At 34.2% G+C, this 21,031-nt stretch overlaps 1 protein-coding gene across 4 annotated transcripts in view; it reads right to left on the bottom strand.

Annotated features, from left to right (window-relative positions):
- Positions 1–21,031, bottom strand: part of ARHGAP15 (Rho GTPase activating protein 15) — a 625,881-nt gene that overhangs the window by 310,015 nt on the left and 294,835 nt on the right. For all 4 annotated transcript variants that reach the window (XM_081052847.1, XM_081052846.1, XM_081052848.1 and 1 more), the window contains 2 exons: positions 7,780–7,878; positions 6,486–6,615 (listed from right to left, as the gene is read on the bottom strand). In XM_081052847.1, coding sequence (XP_080908973.1) covers positions 6,486–6,615; positions 7,780–7,878 — 229 coding nt within the window. The remainder of the gene's footprint in view (positions 1–6,485; positions 6,616–7,779; positions 7,879–21,031) is intronic.

The raw sequence follows: 21,031 nt of genomic DNA, 5'->3' as shown, positions 1-21,031 counted from the left end.
GGGTTAGATAGACTTTCAGAGTAGCAGATGCTGCAAGATACATGACAATGGACACCCATAGGTCAGAGGGCAAGATTATCCCCTAGATGCGAAAGAAGAGATTAATCAGAATATTCTTTGCTCAGCTTATAACTAAATCCTCTTATCAAATGATTCATAGAGAACTGAATATTTTGAAGAAATGGCAATCTATGGGTCCCAGGAAAGTTGGGATTGCTGTTATCTTGGGAAAACATTTCAGAACAATCACTGCAGTCACACGGTGTCTCAGTGAAGCCTTGGAACCTTCGTGAATAATACTGCTTTGACAAAGTAATTTGGATGCCTGATTATCAAGTGTGTGTCTAATCTTTACTGTTTTTTTTTTCTCATGATGTTTAAATCCTTCAGCTTTAGCAACTTGAATTTTAATTTAAAACTTCATTTTCTTTTCACCAACTGGATTTTTTTTTTTTTTTTAAACTCCCTTATTCTGTGGAAAACCATCAAGAAGTGGAGTACAGCATTAGGAATAGAGACAGTGCAAATGTAATGGCTGTATGCGATGTCAGTGGAATAGTAGATTGGGGGAGAGGGGTTATCACTTTGTGAGGGGTATACATGATAAATGTCTAACTATTACATTGTTTTGTACACACCTGAAAATAAATTTAAAAAGTAAAAGAACTGGCAATTATTCTTCCTTAGATATTGTCAGTCTTATAACTATAGTAAAATGAACTTACTTTTATTTTCACACTTTAGTGCAATAGTTTATTTATCTCAGGTGGATATTTTATGAAACAGGTGCCAGGGTAGCAATACTGATTTTAGAAAAAAAAATTAGATGAATGACCATCTTACCGAAATCAGAAAACTTTGTCCCTTTGACAACACAATAACACATAATATTCTACACAAATATTATGACTTTTTCGTTGTTTTCAGGTAAGAGCTTTTCTTTTTCTTCATAGCTAGCTATAATTCATTTCTGCAATTTTAATATTGTCTTTATTTTCTTGTCAGTTGGCTTATTTATCTTATTATTTTCAGGCATTGGCAAGCTTAGTGTGTTTTATACAAAATACTTAATAAGAAGAAACCTTAAAAATAAGTATTTATATAAGCCTCCAGACAGGCTTCACAATATGTGTTTACAACAATTGCTAATTACACATTTACCCAAGAAACTAGTAGGCTTTTCCATTTTTGAATAATAGCAAACACCTTACAAATTTTCGTAATTATATAGTTATAAGAATGGTCACACACACAAAAAAAAACATTGCCTTTGGGGGAAGAAACAGGAAAACAATGAGTTATCAATGGCTGTTACTGAAAGAGGTCAACATAACTCACATTCAGAAAATTTGATCCTTCTTAAATAGTTTTCAAGTCACAATTACTATATATATATATCCTTTTATTGAATTATGAGTGTAATGCCTAATTACATTACTAGTGTGTGTGTGTGTGTGTGTGCACTCTAGTTTTTAATTTGTGAAACTTTCCAAACATACCTAAAATAATAGCATCATGACCATTCATATAGACACCATCTAGATTCATCAAATGTTAACATTTGGGACAATACCAGACTTCGTCTGTCATTACACATATTTCTTACAAAAAACATCTGCTCTTGCTGAGAATTTACTTCCCCACTCATGCTGCAAAAATTTATTCCCCTTTCCTTCATTCTCTCTTTTGCCCACTATTTTCTCTGGCCTGGAGGCTCTGCAATCCCTGATTGCCACCATGGGAAGTTTTCAGGGTTCAGGATCCTCCTAGCCAAAGCCATTCTGCTTTGGTGGAGTTAGTAGAGGAGTAGGGGAGGAGGAAAAGGGAAACCAGTGAAAAGCAATGCTACTGGGAAGTCTTAGCTTCTAGGGTCAGAGGTGCAGCAAACTCAGAATGAGCTATTCCTTAGAAACAGCATTCTAAATGATTGCAGAAAGTTCAAGTGTGCTTTTGTGGCTTGTACATGGTTTCCTTATGAAAATATGTTGAGGTCTGAGCAATCAGTTTCCAACTGGATTTTGAGCACATAGTCTACTTACAGTTGTGGATGGCTAATATGATCATTATTTAGATTAGCACAAAAATTAGCTGCCCTCTCTAGCACACTTTTTTTTTTCTTTTTTCCACTTGGCCTGTCATGATTTCTTTGCAGGCAGATTTTTAAACAAGGATATCATTAAAGATTCACAAGCATTTTCATTGTCTACATTGTATACCTATCTCAATCAGTTTTCCCATTTCTATCTTTATCCCTATAGCCTTGTTCATATACCATTATTACACAATACTAAGGGGCTATGGAATTAGAAAATACATATCTAAATACTTATAGGATTTTACCCAGAACACATTTGTTTTTTATAATAATTGAATCAAAAGGCAGATAAAAGGAAACTCATTTCCTTTTAGTTCTCTTGACTTTTGATTTCATTTTCCCTACTCATGTTCATTTTGGGGATGCTTGTTTATAATGTTAAAAATGTTGATTTTACATAAAAGTAACCTGAGGTCTCCACTCATGGATTTTATAGTTAAGCAATTGATTAACATGAGATCTATTACTCCTACAGTATACGCTAAATACAAAAATATTTTTAAAAATTGAAAGCCCTGAGAGGTGGAATCAATACTTTTGTTGTGCATGTTCAGATGTATTTGTTCATTGAAAAGAATGAATGAACTAGAGCTAAAGGAACAGTGAAATGGGTAGATGTTGAATCCATTCCATCAACTGGAACTTCTTCATGACATGCTCTTCTGGTTATGAAATAATCAGGAATATTGTTGGCTCCCCGCACTACATTTTGTGCGCTGCTCCCAAGAAAGTTGTTGCTGCCATTTTCACCTGGGGAGCCGCCAGGGGAAAGACCAGCTATACATATTTAGATATTTACAGCTATGGCTCCCTTATTCAATCTTGGCTCCTTTCTCCTATTTTCTCTACATTCAGGGAAGAGGATGTTAAGTATATATGCCCTGCTCCAGTCTTCCACCAGACACTACCTTTGGCTCATGCCCTATTTTGGTGCCATCTGCTTGGGGACATAGAGAATAGTAAGAGCTTTTACTTATTGAGTGCCTGCTGTGAGCTAAGTATTTACATATCTAATTTCAAATTCTCATATGATCCTGCATTAAACCCATTTTTATAGATCTAGAAAGTGAAGCTGAGAAAAGTTATGAAATCTCTCCAAGGTTATCTGATGCAGGTTTATATTTGAGATTTCCCCTTTGCTATCAGTGGAAGACACTTCTCTTTTCTTGGAGAAATATGTTAGTGTTTTCTTTGATTGACTCTCCATTTTTCATAATGGCCATCCCTAGAGAGCTGCTCTCCCACTCTCATCCAATGCTGGTGTCCTGAATTTCCCACAGTGATTTGGCCCTTACATTGAATTTTTCTGGTATTTTTCTGATATCTTAAGATATCTGATTAGTACTTAATTGTGTTGGCAGGTTAGAATCATATTTTAAAAAGGAAAGTATATTTAGCACTTAACTTTCTGAATTCACTCATTGAGAGTGCATGTTTCTCCCCCACCCCCATGTTATAAAGAGAAACTGGACAATGAGATGACCACCTGTTAGCTGCTAATGATGTTCACATGCCTTTAAAAAAGTAATTCTGGCTTTATCTGTCTACAATCTTGGCGACAAAACTCGTGGGAACATCAAGGGCACAGGAAGCCAAAGGCAGCAAACTGACAATAAAGTTTGTGCTTAGACTACTAATAAGGAAGGAGATATTGTGAATCTCTAATTCTACATAATTATTTAATCTCGAGGGTGACATAAAACTGAATGCATGTTTTAAAAACTAAAGTTTGGGTGTTCAAATTTAGGACTGAGATCAGAGGAGTTTCACACAGCATATTTCCTACTTGAAAAAATATTTTAAAAAACATCAATATAAAATATGCCAATCACGATTTCAAATGCATAGTATAATTTGATACTATGTGGGTGGTTCAATCATTATACCTTTCAAAAGAGAATGAATACATAAATACTGAATAAACTTAATTCAAAGTAATAGATGGATATTAACTGTATCCTACATTGCAAAAATATATATTAGCCCTAACAAAGGCTTACAACTATAAATATCCACTAAAATACATAAAAGAAGCATTTTCTAAAATTAGGGCTAAAGATTAAATGACCTTTTTGTTTTAATAGTGAAATCAAAGTCCAAAGAAAACATCTGGTTTTAATTTCTTTGCTAATATGTTTTTCGTCCCTATTTAAGTTTACTGATTTCTGTGGATCCCATTTTAATATAGTATTTCCTTCCAAGTCCAAGGTTGATAAACTAAGTTTACCTTTTATTTGTTCTCTTCACTACAGTGTAATGGTTAAAAGCACAGGCTGTAACATCAGATTGCTTGACTTTGAAACTTCTCTCCATAACTTGTTTTTATACAAGTTGCTTTAATTCTCTGTGCCTTCATTTCTTCATCTATAAAATAGGGTTAACAATAGTACCTACATGATTGTATTAGTGGGATAATTAAGTAAGTCAATATAAGACAAGCACTTAGAACAATGCCTGGTAAGCCCTAAGTTCTCAATATTTACTAGCTATTATTATTTTTCAACTGCGAAGGTAATGGTGACTATAAGGTCAGTATACCTTTAGGTACATTTTGAAATGAATAGAGTAAATCGGATATGTATTTTCCCTTGTCTTTAGGTAGGATTGAATTTAAGCCCCAAATAAACAAACAATTGCCTTTCGCAATTAAACATAAATTCTAAAGAGTAGTAATTGGTATTCTATCTGTAGGAATTTTTCCCTCAGTATCATCCTAAAACGTTTGATGTGCCTATTGCTGAATAAAGAATCCATTTGCCTCAATGTTTCTCAAACACACTTTTACTTTTTTTTTTTTGTTCTCAAACAAATCTTTACTTTTTTTTTTTTTTTTTGTTCTCAAACAAACCTTTACTTTTTTCCAGAGCTCCAGGCTTTAGAAGTGTGCCATAGTCTTCTCCAAAGCAGCGATTATATCTAAGATACCAGATCTACTAATCATTGCTTATACATCCTTTATATCTACTACAAAATGGTTATTATAATTAACATTAATTATATACTCACAATTGAATTCTCATTCTAAAATCTTACCTTATAGCTGATCTCTTATGAAGGACAAGGGGACAATGACCAGGAGTTGAAGGGAAATGTTCAAATGAGACAACTCCAAATTATATCATCATGTGGAAAAATCTTTTTAAATGGCATTGCTAACTCTCCACAACATATTTGCAAAGCACCATGCAGTACAAGACATTAACATTGATCATTTTAAACTTCAACTTAACACAACTAGTTAACTAAATATGTATCTAGCAGTTGTTGAAATTATGGTACGCTTCGTTAAATAACGACTTAATTTTGAAAGGATGCTTCTACTTGAAATTTTCATGCTCTTTCTAGATTTTGAGGCTCCCAATAATTTAGCTTTGGAGGATATGATATCACATTTAAATAGCTTTCCTCTTTCTTGTGTATGTGTGTGAGTGTGCATGTATGTTTCATATATATGTATATAGCTGTGCATAGTCTTTCCTAATGCACACAAGTAGCAGGACTATATACACAGATAGTCATCTAGCATATGTACACAGGTGTATATGTAGAAATTATGTTAGCAGTCCTTCTCTACTTACTGAGTTCTCCCTAAATTCAGAAAACTCACATGGAACTACATTGAACTTTGGTCAGAGGAAAATGGCAGAAAGATGGTGATTCTGAGATTGGGTAAGTAGGAAGATGAACCAGGAAAAGCGGTATAATTTTTGAGACTTTGGAAAACTGGTTTTTCTGCTTCCAGAGATATCTACTTCTTCTTTTAGAAAGTTGGGACTCAAACCAACTCTATGAGATAAGTGTGACACCTTTTAACAACACCCTTTTGTTGAGGAAGAAGCAGGTTGGGAAAGATTAAGAGATATACTCAAGGTTATGATATAAATGGAGAAATTGGTCCCTTTTATTCCAGATTCATTTCTTTTAGAACACTGGAACTAGATGTGACCTTATAGAACATTTAATGCATATCCCTTATTTCTAAATCTTTCTCGTGATTGAAAGTGCGGAAAGTTGCATAGCCTGTTGGTTTATATTGGGCCAACTGTGGTGGTCATTCTTATATCTTTTAATGTATGGAGATCAAATAGTATACCAAGGTTTGGAGATGCTTGACATTTCCCATTCTCAAAATCAATCACCAATCTGAACGCCATAGCTATTGGTGTAAGCAGAGACCATGACCCTGGAACAATTATTTTTTCAAAAGGTGTTACCAACAATGATGCAAGCAAAGCACCCAGCCTGCCCTCCAGGAATTCCTAGCCAGGAAATGGCTACGAATCTTTCATGAGTAGTATGAGTTTGCCATAAATCTCATTTCAATGCATTTATATTTCATAAGCACTGCATTTGGGCGAAGTTAAAACGAGCAAGTCAAAAAAATACTTACTTAAAGATTTTCTGTGCTCTGGTTTCTGTTCTTTTATATCACTATCATAGTGACTTAGTAATTCAGTGCTGGAGGATCTCTGGATTTTGAATAATTCCATCTTGTTGGGTGAACTGCTCGGATCCTTTGGCTGAAAATAACAAACAATTAGCCTCAACAATTTTACAAGAAAGAAAGCATTTAAGAAATAGTGTGGGGAATCTATAAGATTATTTGGGGGATGGGACCTCTATGTTACACTTAATATACAAATTTAATTATAGTTATATGTATGGTGCTTACTAAATGTTATATATTTCTCCAAGCACTCCCCATGCATTAATTCAATCATCACAGTAATCCTGTGAGGTAGGTATTATTGTTATTATCATCCTTACTTTCCATGTAAGAAAACTGAAGCCAAAAGAGATAAGTAATTTGCCTAAGGCCACACAGCTAGTAAATCATAGAACCAGAATTCAAACTCAGGCTATTCGACTGCAGAGTCCACTGTTAAGGACAACAAGCTCAGTGTGCATGCACGCATGGGGGGGGGGCACACACTCACACATGCTTATTTTTAAAGTTTTAGTGCCAACATGGTATAATGGAAGACTGCAATAGCAATAAAATCACACATAAAATGTATTTGCCTACTGTATACCTCCTACTGTATACTGTATATTAAAAGCTCTCAACAATATTTTTTTTCCTCAAGAGTTTGCAAATATTTAGTGTCCTAAAATTAGATGTTTGGTCTAGAATCAGTATAAAATGAGTAGTTTTAAATAGTTTGACTCTTTTAAAAACATACTCTGAATGTGTGATTTAGGATAATTTCATAAAGTTCTAGATATGTAATTTTCATGAGAGGAACACTCTAACTTAGCTGGAAGAACAATGAAAATCAGTATGAAGGATTATTATTTAGTGGTATTATAACAGTGAGTATGGGCTTAATACATTGATATTTATTCTCAAGAACATGTATTACAGATGGAATAAACTGAAAATGTGAAAATTTGGTAGTTATTAAGCATTTGTGTGCTTTTCACAGCCTTCAGTAAATGAATGTCCATGTTATTTTATTAAAAAAAAATATGAATGCACTGTGTTTTTGAAAGAGAGAAATCAAATGACATTTAGTTCCACAAATCCTGAAACGTTTTTAGTGGACTCTATCGAAACTTAAAATAAGTTAATATTTCTCAATCCATAGGATACATTTAAATGCATATGTGTTATATGGCTAAGCTATAAGATTTAAATGACTACATTTTAATTAATAAAGGTAACAGCCAAAACAAATACATACCAATCTGTCAATTGCATTTTTGATAGCATGGAACCAATCCAATATGATGAAGTCAATATCTGACTGTAGAAGAAACTCATTTCCTGATACTGTTGTGATCTGAAAAAAGAAATTGACAGGTAAGCAAACCATAAAATAGAACTCTTGCATATATATATATATATATATATATATATATATATATATATATATATATATATATCCTTTAAAAAAAACACATTTTAATACACTGAAATATTTTCTTGTATTCCAGTAATTGTCTTTCTGGGAACTGGAAGACTAGGATCATTTTGAACTGCTCACTATAAACTGTTTTTTTCATGTCATAACAAATACATTATTGTTTTAATAATAGAACGATTAACTCAGAGTAGTACTAAAGCTGAGTTACTCCAACTGAAGGAGAAGCAAGCCAGGAAGTTCAAAATAATGCAGACAGTATCCACTTAAGTCAGAATCTCAGAAAAATGCACCCGGGTGTGTCAGAAATCATTCTGCACTTTTGGCTCTTTCCTGTTTGTCTTTTTCAAATCTAATAGTATCTCTATATTTGATTTCCTTTTATGGAGGGCTCTAAAACAGATTATTTACCAAAGAGACTAATGCAGACTTTTCTAAAAGGTCATTCAAATGAATAACATTTGGCTAGATCTACTTTTCTATCATAAAGATCTATAGGAAAGTAATAAAGGACCAATTTCCCCGTAAAGGGAGTAAATTAGAATAGAAGTTTATTTACATATTTGAACCTCTCATAGAGAGTATTTATCAAGTGAACATCCCTATTCCTCTCAGGGCTGTTAAATAGTTGGCAATATTTAGCATGTAACTATATGTTTTTTCATTACAGTGAATCTTTTTCTCCCAAGAATTGTGACAGAGGATGTGACCCTATAGAAATAGACCAATGCTCTTGATTCCACACATAAAGGGCTACTTAGAGAAGAATTTGATTAGAGTGAGTGTGGACACGCTTTTCATATTAGTCAATCCATCTGAACTGTGATTTTTCCTTTTGTATTATTGACTTTTTGTTTTAACGGGAAGATGAACATTTCCCAACTGCTGTCACACATCAACCAAGGCTGCAGAGGTTTAGAGGACTGACATTTCAACGTACTCAGTCGGGAGCTAGTCACCTCTTCTCAGCCTTACTTGCTCTAAATAGGAGGTGAACACTGAAATGTGGCACAGGTTCAGGAAATCACAAACCATGCTTCAGATGTCTCCATAATTCTATCATTAAAGTGACAATTATTACCCAGAATAGCTCACTCTTGAAGGTTTAAATGATTCTTATGGCAACATTTAATAACAATGATCCTGGAGGTTTAAAGAAATCTTTGATTACACACATACATAAATATTCATTTGTCATTTATTTTTAGAAAACTATATAGAGACGCAACAGCTCTCAGTACAGCAATGTACTGAGTGAGATAGATCCCAACATTTTACCACTGTAAGGAGAGGAACTATCCAAAATATATGCAATTGTGAGACCTGAAAGATTAGAAAATAAGAGGAAGTTAATTACCCGCACTAGAATCTGACAAATTACCAGGACCAATCACTCTTTTCTTAAGTCAAAATGTGCATAAGATTTGGGGTGGCCTGAAATAGCCTCCAAATAGTCTTCTGTTTCATGTATCTAGTAAAAGACAGTTAAGCTGATGTTTGCCTAATTATCTGAACATGCTTGCAATGTTCTTCACTTACATAAAGTTCCAAATATTTACTTTATAAAGCGTTGACACAGAAATAATAATCTAAAAATATAAGGTTACTTTTAACTAACCCAAGAAAACTAGTAACGTCCTGACCCTACCTTCATCCTAATCTAAATGTAAATATTTTGATTATAAATGTGCTACGTAACATCACAATTTGTTAACATATACAATGAAAAATGAATTAGCACAAATACAACCTACAGCCTATTTCCCTGCCATTATAAATAAACCATTATTAAAATTGTAAAAATGAACCTTTTCAAAGTACAAGAAACAAACATAATTATATTTACTGTATTCTGAGGGTTTAGGAAAGAGCCAACATAGTTCAGTTTTCAGCCTAGTAGGTTCAAACCGTGATCAAATATAAGCACTTCAGCAGTGCATTTGCATTTTTGGTGCATGCTATGCAACACAAAGATCTTTTACTGCTCCACAACCAAACGCCAAATGTATGTTAAAAGTTTCTTTGTCCAAATACTTTAGTGCATTAATCGTACATAATCAGTGGTTTATAAATTCATTTTGGGAAGCTGGACCAGAGCACTATATGAATGCAATTCATTCAGAACATCCTATCAGAGATACAGTTCACATCCTTCTCTCTGTCTTCCTACTCATCTTTCGAGTTACTAGGCAGTCTGGAGAAGTCTGCTACTGCTCTCTACAGTTTAAATGCATCCACTTCTTAATTACACTCAGTAATTGACTTTGTTCTGCTCCATTCCAGTCACTCACAGGAAAGCAGTTTCAAAGTCTTTAACTGATAAAGCCCATTTAATTCAGGTTCTCAGTCTACATTTTTACATTACCTCTTTAGGTTTTCTGATAAATGGTTTTCTGAATCATATTTGCACTTTGAACAACTGAATTTTCAACACTCTTGGGGGAAAGAAAGACATCAGTAAAGAACGTTTACTTTGACTAAACCTTTTGATTGAAAAACTCCTGATGACAATCTAAAGTGATGTAGAACTAATAATAGACATAAAAGATTTGATATTAAGCCATACTTAAGCCATACTAATGTATTCTTTCTATATTATGGTTTGCTTAGGTGACAAATGCTGGAGTGAAATGGATTAAAAAAAAATCTTATAGGAAATACAAATTTAGGCAAGAGCTGCTGGTCTCCATTTTGCTTTGAAGGCTCCTTTAGACAAATGTCTCTTGAAATCCTTTTTCTCCAAGTCCTGTTTGGAAGGGATATATTCTGGCACCAAAGTGGTCTTAATGAAATGTGCTAGTATTGTCAATAATAGATATCTTTAATTACCTGTCTGGGGAAATTTGTCCCAAACATTTTCACTCTAAAATAAGGATCTATCTGAATTCTTGCTGGTAGCAAATGTATTCCTAGGAAATTACACAAGCATATCCACTGGGAAAATGTAGAACAGACACATTCCTTAAGTCTTTTTGCTATTATTTCAACAATAATTTTTCCTTGGGCTAAGAACCGTGGTATGTGTTCTTGTTATGGTTCCTCTAAAGATGAAGGCAGGTATATTGAGCACAAACTCAACTGGTAAGACATGAGAAGAAATTTGCTTTTTAGGTGTTAATCAACAAATGTAGTATTATTATACTAATTTGAAACATCTTAAAGGAGTTTTAACAAGTAGTATTTATGTTTATTTAAGTATTGCCCTTTTCAATATTGTCAATTACGTATCACCCTTATCAGTATGGATTCTGACAGCTAGTACTTCCCATGTTCGATTTTAAATTAGCTGAGAAATTAATATGTAGAATGGCTTTTATACAATTAAAAATTTCCATACTTTGGTTTACCGGAATAGAAACAAACAAACAAAAAAATGTTTAGAACTTCACTTTTCTTTTCTGATTATAAGAATAATTGAATTTATTGTGGAGTATTTGGAAAAAAATAATGAAAAAGCAAATTAAGCCTATTCACAGCTTCACAGAGTAAACATTGTATATACTTTAATTCAGTTATTGCCAATCGTTTATAAATGATAGTTAATTGACTTTGATAATGATCAATGGACAACTTTACGCTACAGATAGATACCTCATCAGCAAAACATATTTGGTGGTTAAATACATTGGCTATTTCTGTTCCAGTTGACCTCAAATGCACATTGGGAGATTATTAAGGGTGCAAGAGATAATGAGTGACGTGTGTTCCTCTCTTTTATAGTAGCACTCTTACTATTATGGAGTCAACCCCACGAATAATTCTTTCAGGAGACTGAAAGGATGTGTTTCTGACTAAACATCACCCTGATCATCAACAAGAACTAATTAAGCTCCATTAAGTGTAAGGCACATTGCTAGAAGCTGGGGATCTGCCACCCCCACTCTCAAGAGTTCATAATCTGTTTGGATACATAGCACATATGCATAAAAAGATAAATAACAATAGAAACTGGCTTATACTAAGTCCCAATGAGAGTGATACAGACAACACTCATGTCAAGATTTCAGAGGACGGAGTAGTTACTGCACACACATTCACATCATGGAATTATGTATCAACTGTTGGTCATGATGCATTATTTGTTAAAGGTTTATTGTATCAGAACTGTAGTATATTAAGATATGAATACTACCACTTGGTATGCAAAGTGACATCAGCTTTAATGATCTCAAAGCACATAATAAACATTCTGCAAAAGCCACTTCCCTCTACTATCATAAAGCAAATGAAGAAAATAAAGCAAATGAGAAAAATGAGAATGTCATTCTATCAAATTGGCATCATTTTAAATGACAGAATTAAGAGATTACAAAGATCTTGATTTCTTGTTCACTAGTCCTCAGCAAACAGTTGTATACAGTCCAGGGCTCTCTGTATATGGTGAAAGAACCATGATGATTTTGGCTTTAGTTGTGAAATTTAGAATATATGCCTAGATCTCAGACAAAAATAGCTTGTTTCTTTACTGTTATGCTAAAAATAGCACATTTTAAAAAAGATCACCCAACATTCTTACTCAGATTTTTTTTCTTTCTTTTTTCCCCTCAAAAACTATCACTATTCTGCTATGAAAAAAATATATCTAAACCAGAACTGGGGCATCCAAAAAATTCCTTCAGATATTAGAATGGACTAAAACAATCCAACGTTTGAACTAAATATCTTTCACATTTTGCTTATGATCAACCTTCGTGAACCTAAGGAGGGTTTACTCCACCTTAATGAAGCTGAAACTATATATAGCAAATGTGTAAGAAAATATGCCGGATATCCAAAGAGCCCTAAAATATGTTAAATGATGGTGCCACAGTGATTCTACAATAAGTGGATTACCCATTTAAGAGGAGTTGAATTTAATTACTATTATTTTTGGAGACACTTTGAACTTTATAATCAAATCATTTCATGTGAATTAAGCAAATAAACTTATATCAAAATATACTAAATTCATTTAAAGTGGATATAAATTATATTTTATATTAATTATGGCTGTATTTTTAATGAAGCGTAACAGTACAAAAATATAGATATATATTAACATTTTGTCTGCATCATAGTGTGATATAAAGACCTAACATTGAAGCGATAATGATTTTTTTAAAACCCTGCAGATTCACATTTTTTTCATCTCACATCACACTCTGCATTTGATATAGCTGATCAAATGAGGGTTGTCATGGTTATACTAATAGTTAAATTACTTGGTCTCAAAGGTGTTTATGACCACCAAAGAAATTACATTATCAAGCTGCATGTTTGTCTCAAATTACAATCAGGCCTGAGGAACTCCTAACATTTTTCTTAACACGTCGAGCAAAGTTAACATAAAACTAAGGGTAAAATATCAGAAGTAAAAGGTCTTCAATTTGTCTTTCCAAAAATGTTAGTTGTTAAAGCATTTTGTGAGAAAATATCTGTTTTGTGTTCCCAATGTTGCTAGATGTTAAGTAAATATATGCTGATTATAAAAAAAAAAAAGTTGCTTTGGCAACTCTCTTATTAAAATGCATTTGTAACCCCCATCTGTCATGAAAGTTTTGAAAAGTTTGTTTACTTTGGCTAGCAGCCTTATCCAGGGTTACCCTAGCAAACAATGATAGCAGTCTTCAGAAGTTGTGTGAGGAACAAGCCACTAGGGATCCATTTTTGTTTTAATTGGCACACACAAACACTTTTCTGGTCTGTCAAGAAGATCAAGCTAATATGCATGGAGGGTGTTATATTCTCAGCTTTGGGGAGCAGTAAAGCTCCCTTTATTTAAGTAATTTAAATGATAGACTGCAAAAAACTTTGCAAGTCAGAAAAATGTTTTATACTTTCTTAGGGAATATTTGTTTTAAGCAATGGAAAATGTTCTACATATCTAAAGATGTTGAACCTTATGTTATAATTACCCTGTTTCTTCTAACTCTGTGAAATGTTCTTAAATCCACATGCTACTAAATAAGCCTGAGCAAAGATGGATCCTGCATTTCCACAACTCCCCCTGTGTTAACAAATGTGTGTTCATTAGTTTCCAGATGTTTATTGGATATGTTTTCAATGTGTTTGGGGTTGATTGATCTGCATGTACATTTATTGAAACCCTCAGTGGTGTCATCATATCAAAATAACCTGCCCATGTAAGCAATTTCTTATTTAATGGAAAGTAAACAAATGTTGGACTACATATACGACAGATCTCAAGTGCATTTTGAAATCTAAGGTTTAAGGCCAACTCTTTAAGAAACGGTGTTTTTTAATTGAAATTGAGCTGTACCTTTGACACCCAAATAATTTGGTCCTTGCATTCTTACAACACAGATTTGTTTCTACATAATAAAATCAGTCCTTAGCGAACATCCATATCCCATATCACTTGTCCACTCTACCTTTCTGTTTATTAACAAAATACCCAACTCCAATTGCATTTCAAATAAACAAACAAGCAAAGAAACAAACATTTGTGTTCATTGTTTTATCTGTGGTAAAATCTTAAGCACTGAGAAACTGTCTTCTCAATATTCATGAAAGAATACCATCCAAGTAATTAGTAGATAGTTTAGCAGTTTCCACAGTTTTGCAGTCAGCTACACTGAAACTTTTGCCTGTGGTGCTCATATGAAAAACGATTGAAAACGTGACTAATCGAAGCAGTTGGTATATAAAGATATAAGCTTAGAGTTTTATTGCTGTTAACATTAATTTTTAAACTTGGGGGGAGTAATTACACCTAGATAAACTAATCATACTAAGACTTGTGTTCACTGGTAAGCACTACTCAATCAGTCACTGCCAAACACAGATCAGCTTCTAGCCTGAGCTATGTTCACTGTGCAGTATTACTCATTTAGTCAGATGACATTTGGGAATGTGCTGCCCTTGCTATTTTCAAAGTAGAGCAATTTTTATTATTTCTATCATTAAGTAATACCCAATTAAAACATTTTAACAAACACAAAAGTAAACATAAACACAAAATTTCCTGTTCCCCAAGGATACTGAATTCTCTATAAAATATCCTTCTATATTTTTTCACCAATGTATAAACATTATGTATGTGTTTATAGTTTAATGATAATATCATGTGTACTGTTACGATTTTTTAAATGTATTTAACTACTTGTACTACTGTCATCTCACACATGAATTTAATAACAATATCTTTTAGTCTCCTCACTATCTTATCTATGTTTTCCCTTCTCTGAAATTTGGATCTGAACATCCCATTCCTCTGCTTTATTATTCTGAAATTCTCCACTGCTGTTACACTGCAATGCAAGCTCTTTACATTTGGTCTGCCTACCTGTTCTGTAGACCCCTAAGCCAAATTTCCCTCTGCATCTCTATGATCCATCCATCTTGAAATGTTGTTGTCCCCCAGCTGTCCCATAATAATTCTTATTTCTTCCCTCAGAGCAGATTGTTTCTATTGCCCAGAACCTTTTGTCTTCCTCTATTGTATCATTCACATCGATTTAGATGTCACCTTTACAGAAAAAGGTTCTTTAAAATAGATGTCCTCCTGAATGCTCCAATGAGATCTTGCTCCTGCTTCATCATAGGACACAGTGGTCTACATGGAAACGCCCTGTTGATTTCTCTGTTCCCCCCACTAAACTATAATCACTCTGAAGCCAAGGGTAATTGTCTACCCACTGAGTGGTTGCCAATCCACACCTAAGGGGCACTAATAAGTAATAAATAAACCCTATCTACTTTATATATTTTAGTGATTGCATCATATCCTATTGTTTGATATGCCATGGTATATTTAACTCATCCTCCATTGTAATACAATTTTGAAGGTTACAGTACCATTGTGTTCTTTTGGGCAATGTAAATAGATTATTTTGACAACTACTAATATCACTTTTATCAGAGTAAAGTAGGCAATTCACTTTGAAGATTGAGAACAGCAATCTGAGACTATATTTTCCCATCAGTCAGTAAGTCCTAGATTTCAGACAATAGAGTAGGTCTATGTTTCAATGCATCGAGCTAGAATAGAATGTTCTTGATTATATTCCAAAGCCACCCTGTGTTTTGCAGAGATATATCACCCATGAATTTCACCATATGTATGGACCTTTCTAATTGATAATTGGTAATATGGGGGATTGGACACAAATTTAAGATTGTCGAGTGCTAAATTCTTAGGCTAACGGGTCAAGTCTTTCGAGAACCTCAATAATACACAGGTGCTCATTGCTGTCCAATCAACATTGCAGCCATTAATTCCACTGCAGCACTATTAACATCTAAATAGTTAATCTGTGTGTCTAAATAGCAATCTGTGGAAGGACAGGTGGCAGTAGTTATGTAACCAAGAATTTTATTTAGAAGTATTAACTTTTAAGATACAATGACTTAACTGAAAACAGGTATTTTTTTGCCACTGGTTTATTACTCACGCATGTCTCCTGTTAATAAGTGCTGAGATTGCACAACGAGAATAAAAGATGTTACAGCATGTATCTCTATGCTATTGTAACATATTTGGCCATGATTACGAGTGTTTATAAAACATTCAAGAATTGTTCCATGTCTACTTACATTAATGAGAACACCTGTTAACTTTAGTGCTGTACAGACTTATTTGCATCAGATTCAGGTTTCTGCATACTGTACATCACTTTTTGAAACAATTAGATGCTTATAGAGAAATATAGCTGAGTGAAAAACAGCAGCTTGAATGCCTTCCGGCTGGAGACAATTCAACTCCAGGTTTCAGTGGAAAACAGAAATCTGCTGAATTACAATACTGCCAGTTAGAAGTGAGTGTAGGTGTATTTTATATTTCTTACATTCAGAGAACAGAAGATACATATAAAAATCTGTGCTTTAATCTGTGCTTTAATTTTCAAGTAAAATTACAGCCAACTGAGAGTTTCCAGACAAGGATGCCAGCTAGTAAGTGATGGTAATGCCACCACAACATAGCTACTCCATAATCTTGGGGACCTCTTATCAAAAGATGGTCTCTTTCCCAGCCTCAGAAAGCTGGATGATTCCCATGGGTATTTTGACTGAATGAAGAAACCTGCAGACTATTGCTCAACTTGTGTTGTTTACAACCCTTTGCCACAGAGCCTTTTCTATGTGATGACAGAGCTGAAAGAAGTGAAGAAGCAGAGGACTTCCTCTGATCCCTCACTTCTGGGCTGCTGGTCACAGCATAACCTGAACCTACCAACTCAGAAAAAGTGCAGTAGTTCTGTTGCAGAAGCCAGTGAGTCTGCCTTATTCATTACTCAGAGGAAATGTCACAATTTTTGCAGGTCCCACTCTATTGACACGTCTGTCTGCCACTCCCCATAGGATGTTAAAGCTTCTGCGAATTAAATATTTTCAGTCATTGAAAGGGAGCACTTGAGCAAATCTGTGGATTTACATCCTCTATTATCATCATTATATTTAAGAGGTGCAATATTTACATCAAAATGATTCAGTTGGTGATATATTCTAAAGATAAATGTGTATTTATGATCTGAAGAAGAAGTGTGATTTGTAACTACTTTGTCAGACATAAACAGAGCGCCTCGGTGCTGTTCTAGTAAACACAGATTAACCAGGGCACAGACGAACTATTCTCACCGGAATAATGCACCTTTGACCTGAAAAGTGAGGGAGCTGAGAATTGCCCTTGGAGAATGTGTGCATTACAAGAAAGAATGGTATCTATTTCCTTCTCTGATGTCTCGCTATACAATCTGGGCAGAATAACAAATATTAGGTGAGGATTTGGGGATCAACTAGAGAATTTTTCTTTTTTTTGTCTGGAACCAAACTTCACAATTCAAGAAGTAAAGTTAATACTACATTAAACCTTATTTTTGGCTCCTGAAAATTTTGAAATTGTATTTCACCAATAGCTTGACAATCTAGATGTTGCCCTCCAGAAAACAGCATCGGCAGTCATTAAAGATGATAGACTAAGCATATATGTATTTAGGTAGTTCACGAATGAGCAGAAATTTCTCTTGTCCCATGAATTATAGGCTTAAATAAATTGAAAATGATGAACACAAGTCATGTGTGCCTTCTGCAATTACAAGAGGTGCTCAAAGTGGTTACTGTCAGCGTAATTTTAATAGTTTTTTTCCTTTCTTAAAATGTGTATACATTTTTTTGGCATCCTCTGTATATAATACAATGGCATATGTACATATATATAATATTTAATAAAATAATATATGTATATAGCATACATAATACAATTATACATATATATAAAGTACCATTAACATATATACATATATCTGTTTCATATATATCTTTATATATATGTATATATGTTAATGGTATTTTAAAAAAATAAACCGGATGGATCTTGAGAGTATAATGCTAAGTGAAATAAGTCAGACAGACAAAGCAGAGAACCCTATGATTTCACTGATGTGTGGTATATAAACAAAAAAGAACAAGACAAACAAATGAGAAAGAAAAACTCATAGACACAGACAATAATTTAGTGGTTACCAGAGGGTAAGGGGGTGGGGGGTGGGTGATGAGGGTAAAGGGGATCAAATATATGGTGATGGAAGGAGAACTGACTCTGGGTGGTGAACACACAATGGGATTTATAGACGATGTAATACAGAATTGTACACCTGAAATCTATGTAAATTTACTAACAATTGTCACCCCAATAAATTTAATTAAAAAAATAATAATAAACCACTTGTGACTATATAACAGACAATGACATCTGTCAATTTAGCAGTAGGCCACTATCTAATAATGGAGACATGTGACATCCAGAATAACACACACATTACTCTATCTTAAATGTGTGGAAAAACAACTTAATACTCTTTACTCCCTCCACCCTAATGATATCTGTGTTAGAAATAGTACCTTTTAAAAATGTTAGACTTTAAAAAATATATTGGTTCCATTATCAGTAGGGTGACTATATTATTTATTGCTTACAATTTTGTAGACAAAAGAGGCATTATTAATGATTACACCAGGACAATAGACTTGTTTTGTGTATATTGGGATATATGGGTCCCTATTCATCACACACTACACCTAGGAGCTGTTTAGCAAGTGCTGATCTTTAGGTGTTAGCGAACATCTCCTAGAGTCCAATTCTAGGAACTGTGACATTAAAAAAAAAAAAAAAAAGCTGGCAGTGGCCTTGCTCGTAAGAAGCTGATAATCTAGTGTGACATACGAGACCAACAAGGCAAAACAATAATTAATCATGATTCAAGATGGGACATATGTACTGATTTTTAAGGAACAAACCAAAATTTCTCTGAGGGTTAACTGTAATCCTCAAGGAAGAATATTAGAGAAGGTTCTTACAAGGACAGATGGAGTTTAGTGGAAGAAAAGGAGGGGGCAGAGGATAACACAGGTGACAAGAGAAACTTGTACAACACCTCAGAGGCAGGAAAGAATATGACATCTCTAGAGGACATGAAGAACCTGTCCCTAAGCTCCCTTTGTGGGCTCTTCTCCCTTCACTCATCCTTTAGATGGAGATGTGTGTCAGTGAAATTTCTCCTAAGTTACAATTCTTACTGAGGAACACACTCCTGAATGACATTACCCAACGGTTTTGGTTTTATTGCTGTATGTTCTTTTGGTTTTTTTCAGAGTTTAAACTGATACAGTCTTAATTTTATCTCTAGTTCAGATATTTCTCTTGGTATCTATTCCAATTCAAGACATCATTATTCCTGTCAGATCTCTCAACTGCCAGTTTGTGTTGTTACAATCCACTCTCTAAACCAACTTATTAGTGAATTACTAATATAATGGATATCTGAATCATCCTTGGAGTTCATTATAAGTATAGAATCTCATGCTCACAGGAACCTAACAAAGCAGAGCCTGGCAGTAGGGGCAAGGAATGGGTTTATTTACCAAGCTCCATGCGTGATTTGGAAGTTACTGGTGTTGGGACTGGCCCTCTAAACTATAGATACATGATCTATCCAAACCCATTTCTGTCACCTGTGCTTTAAAAGTATCTGACTGGATTACTATTTCCCTCAAGATAAAACATGAGTTCTTTAACATAGATTACCAAGCATTTCATGATTTCTCTTTTTGTCTCTAAACTTTTCCTTTCAAGTCCTCTAATTATTAGCTGCATAACTTTGAGCAAGTTATTTAGAATCTTTGTATTTCACTCTCCTTACATACAATCTGAGGAAAATAGTAATACCTACCTCATAGGACCATAGTTCCATGAAATATAATTCAGGGGAAGAATTTCGTATAGTACCTGGCACCTATGGAAGTACTTAAAAATATTGTAGTTACTATTATTTGATAGATTGAGTCATTGCTTGTGTTCTGGGTTTTTGCAAACTCCTCTTTATTCAGGAAACTATTCAGACATCAACTATTTGGGACAGGCTCTTCTAACCTCTGAAGGTCAAAAAGGAAGTGTCCGTCCAGGAGACTGTACTTACTCCATTGTGGTGTTTGTCTCACTATTGTACTTATATAACTTCCTTCCAACCCTTGCTACACTTTAAGCTGCCTGATGACAAAAAGACCATGTGTCCTCAGCACTGAGCTGAGCACCTAAAATATCAGAAGCCCTCAACAAAGGGTTATGAAATGAATGATAGCTTAGTTCACTAAGGTTAATACTGTAGAGTTGTGGTATTGATAACAAAGGCCTTAAAATTTAGAAGGCATGTTTGAGTTGGTATGTTAGGCAAGAGAAAAACAGTGCTAGCTCCTTGAGCAGGTATATTAGTAGAGTCATACTATCGTGTCAGAGGAGTGGAGATGTTTTCTTAAAGCTGGATCTTCTGTATTGCAACTTCCCTAACTGTCAACATGGTGCTGTCTTCTAAGGAGAGGCCACTGCAAGTCTTCTGAAAGAAGATACATCACTTCTACAAAAGCAGAGTGTGGCTTTCATGATCTCCTGCACTTTCTAAGGCTCTTTCTGCTTTTCAGCCTTTTTGCCCTCCTTTCCACATGGCTCAAGCAAACTGCTTCTCTGTCTTTGATCTTAGTTGCTCGGTTTTTCAGATGCTTGGCATTTGTATTCAGACCTTTAACTCACTGCATTAACTTTGAGCAAGTTATTTAGAATCTTTGTGCTTCATTACTGTCA

Source organism: Rhinolophus hipposideros, assembly GCF_964194185.1.
Source record: "Rhinolophus hipposideros genome assembly, chromosome: 6".
NCBI classification, from domain to species: Eukaryota; Metazoa; Chordata; class Mammalia; order Chiroptera; family Rhinolophidae; genus Rhinolophus; species Rhinolophus hipposideros.
The sequence above is the reverse complement of the archived record's forward strand: the minus strand, read 5'-3'. Positions and strand labels throughout refer to the sequence as shown.